The sequence below is a fragment of the Sturnira hondurensis genome, unplaced genomic scaffold (genome assembly GCF_014824575.4).
Source record: "Sturnira hondurensis isolate 20B ecotype Veracruz unplaced genomic scaffold, ASM1482457v3 Scaffold0022908, whole genome shotgun sequence".
Classification (NCBI taxonomy): Eukaryota; Metazoa; Chordata; class Mammalia; order Chiroptera; family Phyllostomidae; genus Sturnira; species Sturnira hondurensis.
The window spans coordinates 6,298,489-6,306,011 of NW_028095539.1; the positions used below are offsets into that span (position 1 = coordinate 6,298,489).

The following is a 7,523-nucleotide window of genomic DNA, read 5'->3' on the forward strand; positions in this document are numbered from 1 at the left end:
GGGGGCAGGGGAGAGCCAACTACTTGATGTTTCCCTCACACACTGATGTTTCTCTCCCTTCCCTTCTCTCTGAAAAGAAATAAATAAAATATTAATTAAAAAAAAATCACCCTGGCCAGTGTGGCTTAGTGGATTGAATGCAGGCCTGCGATCCAAAGGGTCACCAGTCCAATTCCCAGTCAGGGCACAGGCCTGGGTTGTGGGCCGGGTCTCCAGTAGGGGGCAAGCGAGAGGCAACCACACACCTATATTTCTCTCCTTCTCTTTCTCCTTCCCTTCCCCTCTCTCTAAAAATAAATAAATCAAATATTTTTTAAAAAGTCTTTGGTTGTCATGTTCATGTTCCTTCAAGTTTTTCCAGGACAGGTACCTTCTTGGAAGAAATATTCAGGGATTCCTATTTACATAATAAAACACCAGGTATTCCCGGTAAACAGCATACTGCACAGTCGAGTTTTGGTGATGTTTCGGGACCTACCGTATGTGGGTTTGCTGCCCGCCTGGCCCGAGTCCAGGCAGCACACCCCCATGCCACCCGCCCAGTGTCACTCTTCTCTCTCCAGCTGCAACGTGAGGCCAGAGCTGCCCTGACCCGGGCATCCTCGTCCGTCCAGGCTGCCAGAGTGACCATTGTGGGAGCCAGGACCCTGCTGGCTGACCTGGAAGGTACGCGTACCTGGCGGATCCCTAGACTCACTGAGGCACAAGTGTCCACAGCAGCCACTTGAACAGGCTTGGCTGCAAGGGACAGGAGTCCAGTCATGTGGGCGTAAGCCACATGGACAGCTCCCTCTGCCAGGACCTCTCCTGTGGCCGCTTGTCCCACCCATTCGGCCTCCCCGCAACACATTTCTCACCAGGTGCTTGCCCACGTGACTGTCCATCATCAGACCACACACAGAGCCCCTGAGAACCATGTGATTTCTTCGGCTGTCTCATGCTAGTCTAGTCCACTCTGGCTGGGGTTCGCATTACCTGGGACAAATGTGACTGCCATGGCCCAGTGTCCAGTTGGTGCTACGGGGAGGGACACAAAGTTCCTCTTCAGAAGAGGGTATGGGTTGATGCCAGTCCAGGCCCCGTTTTGAGCTTCAGGAAAATGAGGCAAAGTGCTCCCATTTTACAGATGGGTAGACTGAGGAAAGGAAGCGATCTCTCCCCTGGGTCTGAGCTGAACAGAAACCAGCCAGCATTATGCTTCTTCACCTTGGTGTGCCCCTTGGTATGCTGTGGGCTCCTGTGATGCTGTCTTTGCTCCAGAGAGCAGCCCCTCACCCTTTGTTTGTGGCTGTGTCCCAGTGAGCCGGACAAGGCAGGAACATGCCCTGAGCCCCCAAGGCCTCCTAGGGCCTGAGACCAGGGGTCAGTTCTCTACCGTCATACTGATTCTGTGGCCTCCCTCCCAGCCCCACCCATGGGCTCCGAGCCTCTGGGCAGAGGCCAAACTGGGCAATGACTCCTGTTTTCTAGGCTCCTCTGAACCCTGATGTCCTGGTGACCCATTGGTCAGGGGACTTCCGGTGGGAAAGGCCTGGCTGTGTATGCTTGTCTCTGCTGCAAGTTTAAGAAAGTGTGAATTCAATGATATGTAATGATGGAATATTAGGATTTTAGAGCATTAGAATTATAAGGCGTCTTAAAGTCACAGGCTGCAACCACCCCCTACCAGACAGGGGACTCACAGACCCTTAGCTTGCTTGCCTCTGGTGATGGTGTGCTCACTACCTCCCAAGATATCCCTTGCTCATTGCTGGATAGTTCTAAGAAAAAGAAAGCTCTTGCAGGTACTAAATGGGAATTTGCCTCCCTGGGACTGCTCTGCAATCCACACAGGGACACCCCCCCAACCTCTAAGCCTGGTTCTCCTGTTCCCACCCCTTCCCACCAGCTGGCCTGTGCTCAGCAGATGTTCAGGGTGGCAGATAACTTGGCTGAAGGGAATGTGGAGCACCCTGCCCCAGGGTGCGCTCCAGGGCCCCGGCCTACCATCCGCTCTTCTGAGACAGGGTTCGTGTTCCAATGAGTTCAGGAAATGCCGTGTGCTGGCATGCAGGGCCCACCTTAGAGCAGCAAAGGCCCTGAGAAGCCCCACAAGAAGGACGCCCAGCTCACCCGATTTAAACTCCATGGGCACTTCTCCCCGACGTGTATTAACGCCCCGTAGAATTGGGGCTCCACTGAGTGCACTTGAAGAACCATTAAAGGTTGGCCCTTGAAGAACCTGCTTTTGTGTAAAAGCAGGAAAGTGTAGATCAAATTTCTGGGTTATCTTCCTGAAGCAATTATGTCATGTGATACCGGCAAATATTAGAAGGCTTAATGCTTCTTAAAATTTGACTCTGTCTACTGTAACCAGTAGTCTTTAAGATCAATTCCCCTTACAATTTTATTTGAAGGAGAAGGAAAAAGTCTCTTTTTTTACACAAAGGAAACTACCTCTTATAAGATAGCAAAACCTACATGAATTGTATTTCCCTTTTTGTCTCGGGTGCTAGGAAGCTCCGAGGTAAATAGGGCATTTAGTACCTGCAGTGTCATTATCCTAACTTTCTGGCACTTCTCACCGCTTCTCTTCCCTTCCTTACCCCCTTCCCTCCCCAGTCACAGGCGGCCCTTGATTTTTTCATTTTAATTGTCCGACTCGATTTATTTATCACTGTGAGGTACTTCCAAGCCTTTTCAGAAATAGGTGGTACATAAAAACAAAGCTCAATGGACTTCTCTGTGTAGTGCGCTGTGGTTCCCCAGCCCCAACAGTGCCCCAGGCATGGACCACCATGTGATTTGTGACTTTAATAAGTATCCTATGAATCTTTAAATTCACTGGGCAGTGGGTCTCACTTGTCTGTTAGCCCTCCCCAACTCACCCCCAGCCCCCAGATCTCATGCACTTTGACCTCCACTCATGTCGTGAGAGGGTCCAGGGCTGGTCAGGTGACTGGCAGGCCCTCCAGCTCGGTGCACTGGTGGGGATGGGGAACCCCATCGGAGGTCAGGCCCTCCTGACCGCCTCGCCGGCTTTGCAGGTGTGGAGCTGCAGTTTCCTGGGCCCCAGGACCAGGCTGTGCTGAGCAGGAAGGCAGGCGTCGTTCGGAGCAGGATCCTTGCAGACGCGAAGAAGAAGACCAAGCAGGCGGAGAAGATGCTGGGAAACGCTGCACCCGTCTCCTCCAGTGCCAGGAAAAAGGGCACAGAGGCCGCGCTGTTGGCCAGGAACAGTGCCAAGGTCAGGGCCACAGACTGATGGCAATGGTGTCCCTGTGGGAGAATGGTCCCCCCCCCCCAGACCCGCCCTCCCTGGACGCAGTGCCACACACTCCACACTCACTGAGGGCTCCACGGGTCCTGGGCGCTGAGCTCTGGAGCTTTGCATGGGTGACACTGTTGATTCCTCAAGAAACAGGTGTCGTGACTGTCCCCATGGGACAGGTGAGGACCTCGAGGCCCAGCTGCTTCAGTAACTTAAGTCACGTGAGCAGGACTCACTAGAAGGGCTGTTTGGCCTTATTCCCCACACCTCCAGGCTGTTGTTTTTCATGGGAGCCCATGCTAATGGAGGGGTGTCTCCCCAGTTCTCGCCGATGCTGTCTCACCTGTTGGCATTATCGCCATAGTGGTCTTTACCTCCAGAAGGATGTACTCTGTTCACCTTCTTCTGCACTGTCACCCATGTCACCCATCATAGCTCGCCAAGGCCTTGCTGAGGGAGGGGGAGCAGGAACGCCGCCATGCCAGGCGGCTCTCCAGCCAGACACGGGCGACGCTGCGACAGGCCTCCCAGCAGGTGGTAGCCTCAAGGGCGCGGAGAGAGGAGCTGGAGGAAGCTGAGCGGGTACGTGTGCCAAGGCCTTCGCCCCGTTCCCCCCTGGCCCGAGAGCCAGCAGGAATCCGCTCAGGCTCTCCCTCCTCCTCCTCCCTCCTCCCTCCCCGAAGGTGGGTGCCGGGCTGAGCCACATGGGGCTGCAGATCCGGGAGTCACGAGCCTCCCTGGAGAAGGACATCAGGGCCTTGTCGGAGCTGCTTGCCGGGCTGGGTAAGGAGGCCCAGGGCTGGGCCCTGACCCCGTGGGTCCTGGGGGCCCCTTGGGGTCTGGCTTTTGCCCTTGTTGTTCATTTATTCGCGCTGGCACCACCTGGCCCCTGCCCCCGCCCGGCCCCTGCCCCCGCCCCTGGGAGCCCCCCACAGGCAGATAGAATGGGGGCTGTGCCCCAGTTCTGAGTCTCCTCAAAGGCCAGGATGTTTGGACTTTCCTGGGGACAGTGGGGCCTTCCCAGGTCTTTACTAGGGGCAGGACCTGTCTAGACACCAGAGCTCAGCCCCGCTCTGCCTCTTCCTGCCCCTGGGCCCAGCTGCTGCACCCGCCTGCCCTTCATGAGGCCTTCATTGCCCAGGAATTTGAGGCCGTGGGGGACCCTGGGGCCCAGTGGGATCCTCTGGGTTTAGAAGAAGCCATTTGGAATTTACTTCCTCATCCTTGTCACTCTTACCATGCTGAGCTGTCTTCCTGTTGAGTATCACCCTTAATGACAAGGGCCAGGTGGGGCAGGCAGCCTTTGGATTCCATGGCACATCACCACAAAGTTCACACGTGAGCACCTGGCCCCACCCCTTGTTTTACTCTTGGGGAGACTCCAGGAAGCCCTCAACCCCCAAGAAATAGAGCTGGGCTGGGCCGGGCTGTCTGCCTCCCAGGTCCACAGCCATCGGGGTCATCCACAGCCAGAGACCCCGTTTCCACCCACATACCTGCCTACACCCCGCACAGGTGGTCCCTGCAGAGGCGTTCTCTCAGTGACTCGACGTGGCGTGCGGGAGCAGCAGGCATCATGGGAACTTTGCGTGTACCACTGCCTTATAGCAGAAGAGACTGGGGTGCAGGATTCACCCCAGGCCTTTATGAAAATAAACAATAATAGTAATACCAACAACAAACACCCAGTGGCCCACAGTGCCACCTGTTGGGGGAACACCCCAGAAGTCAGTGCATGACCGGGGTGAGGTGCTCAGCTCAGGCCTCCACCACACTGCCCTCTCGGTCCATCGCTTTCCTGGTGTGGATCGTGGGCAGTCAGATTCCTAGAAGATTTGGGCTGGGAAGGGTCTCTGAGGTGTGGACTAAACATGCTCCTGGGGACGGCAGGGAACTGGCCCACGCTGAGGCACTCTGACCCCCTACAGGGTCACTGGACACTCATCAAGCCCCAGCCGAGGCCCTGAACGAGACTGGGCAGGCACTGGAGCGCCTGCGGCTGCAGCTGGGCCCACCTGGGTCCCTGCAGGGGAAACTGAGGCTGTTGGAGCAGGAGTCCAAGCAGCAGGAGCTGCAGATCCAGAGCTTCGAGAGCGACCTCGCCGAGGTCCGCGCGGACAAGCAGAACTTGGAGGCCATTCTGCAGAGTCTGCCTGAGAGCTGTGCCAGCTGGCAGTGAGCACCCCCAGCCCGCAGCCGGCGCCACACCCACCAGTGCACCCGAGTGAACACATGCTCTTCCATGACCACGCCCATGCCCCCCATCCAGCAGGAGTGTGTGTGCATTCACACTTCCCCCAGGCATGTGCACTCAGGGTTCACCCTGCAGGCACACACAAACACGCATATCACCGTGTCCACAGCACACGGACTCACTGTGGACACATGCCTGTGGGTGTGGTGCGCATGTGTGCACGGCCCCTCTGGGTATACACACCCATTGCAGTCCACGCAGAGCTGCTTACTGAGCACCACTGAGTGCCACACGCCGTATGGGCGCTGGGGGTTAAGTCAGACACTCTGTGGCACTAACATGTGCCCTGTCACTCCTGCAAGCGTGGGCCCAGGCAGGGTTGGTGCCTGGGAGGCTGCAGGAGCGTCTGCAGAGATCCAAGGAGGGTTCCAGAGCTGCCGTCTGTCCCCCGCAACCCCCCACCCCGTCACCCCTGCGCACACAAACCCCCAGCAGTTCTGCACAATTGAGGGGGGGGCAGGCCAGCAAATGTGAGATCCTAGTGGCTTCTCAGCAGTGGAACTGAGGCCCAGGACTCCAGGGACACAGTACAGCCTGCCGGGCCCACTGGGGGTGGCCCTCCCCCTGCGGGGGGACCACTGGCATGATGGGATACTTCCTTCTCAGGGTCCTGCTGCCCCTCCCTTTGAGCCTGTGGCCTGTCCAAGGTGCTGGGCCTCAAGGGCCCAAGGGCACCTGGGTTAGGGGGACACAGGTAGCAGGGAGCTGCCCTTGGCGATCCCACTGACCCTGGGTGGCCTCTGACTGGTTGGCACTTCCTAGGCTGGTCCTGGGGCGCTGCGGCCCCAACTGCTGTGAGGGAGGCCTCTGCTGGGATGGAGGCCGGGCTGCCTTTCTGGTCCATCCTGCCCTGCCGGGGAATCCCCCTGTGGCCAGGCCCCCCTCCCCTCCGTCAGCCTCTGCCCAGGATTCCCTGGCATTTCCTCCTGGCACCCCTCCCCTTTCCACCAGCCCTCTTCCGATGACAGATGGCAGGGCCTTGGCACCAGGAGAGTGGGGGCCATGGGGGGCACAGGCCCCTCCCACAGCTCAGGCCTGCCCCCAGCCAGGGGACAGGCGGCAGCAGTCAAGTTCTGTCCAACGTGGAAATAAAGGCCCTCTTTACTAGCTCGGTGGTGTGTCTTTGGTCCTCCCTTGCTGGTTGGCAGCAGGGGCCCTGGCTGCGGGTGCACACACACGGCACGCCCGAGTGCAGGACACACGCAGTGCCCAGGGAGTGGGAGGAAGGCTCGCACTGACCTATCTCAGCCCACACATAGGAGTAGGAACGTGAGCCTGCTGAGCCTGCTGGTTTGGCTGGGTCTGCCCACTGGGGGGATTTTGCTGGGGTCCTGAAGCCACAGGCACCTGCCCCCTCCCCTCTGCTCCAGGGGCTTATCAGGCAAAGTCAAGGGGCAGGGGACTTTGAAGGGCGGGGTACAGACAGGCCCTCAGCTGACCTCTGGCTCAGTCTGAAGACACTGAGGCAGGAAATGAACTCAAAGCCAAGTGTCCAGCAGCCCAGAAAGGCTCAGGGAGGGACACTGTTGGGGGGGGGGGGGAGGGCTTTGAGTGGGGAACACAGCGGGGGCGGGGGGAGGCATTCCAGGCAGGGGGAGGCAACAGCCTGGGATCTGCAAAGAAGGGCTTGGCCAGCACAGGTTTCTCCAGGAGCATAGGTTGCAGGGGTAGGACCACGCAGCTCTCAGGCCCTTGACCAATTAGGCCTGAATGGAGTTTGTTCTAGGGAGTTCAAGTCTGGAGGACATGGGAGGATCTCCTGGAATCCTGGGGTGGGAAGGGCTGCCAAGCCTCTGAAACAGCCTAGGGCTGGAGTGGCCTCCCAGGCTGCTGGGGTGGGTGGGGGGCTGCTGTCCCCTCCCCTCCCCCCCCATCTCCGCCTCTGGTCTTGCCAAGTGTGCTGTGCTCTGTTCTCCGGGCACAGCAGCTCCCTTTGCTTTTCTGCACTTGGTGAAAGAAGATGCTCCCTCTGCCCCCTCCACCGTGGCACCTGGGGTTCCAAGTCATCGTGTCAAATCC

At 58.1% G+C, this 7,523-nt stretch overlaps 1 protein-coding gene across 1 annotated transcript in view; it reads left to right on the top strand.

The window, feature by feature from the left end:
- LAMC3 (laminin subunit gamma 3) overlaps positions 1-6,613 on the top strand; it is a 53,054-nt gene extending 46,441 nt beyond the window's left edge. Inside the window, exons 24-28 of the mRNA XM_037036680.1 lie at positions 564-666; positions 3,027-3,226; positions 3,686-3,832; positions 3,934-4,033; positions 5,179-6,613. Of these exons, the coding sequence (XP_036892575.1) occupies positions 564-666; positions 3,027-3,226; positions 3,686-3,832; positions 3,934-4,033; positions 5,179-5,429 (801 nt within the window). The 3' untranslated portion in view covers positions 5,430-6,613. The remainder of the gene's footprint in view (positions 1-563; positions 667-3,026; positions 3,227-3,685; positions 3,833-3,933; positions 4,034-5,178) is intronic.
- Positions 6,614-7,523: the final 910 nt, after the last annotated feature.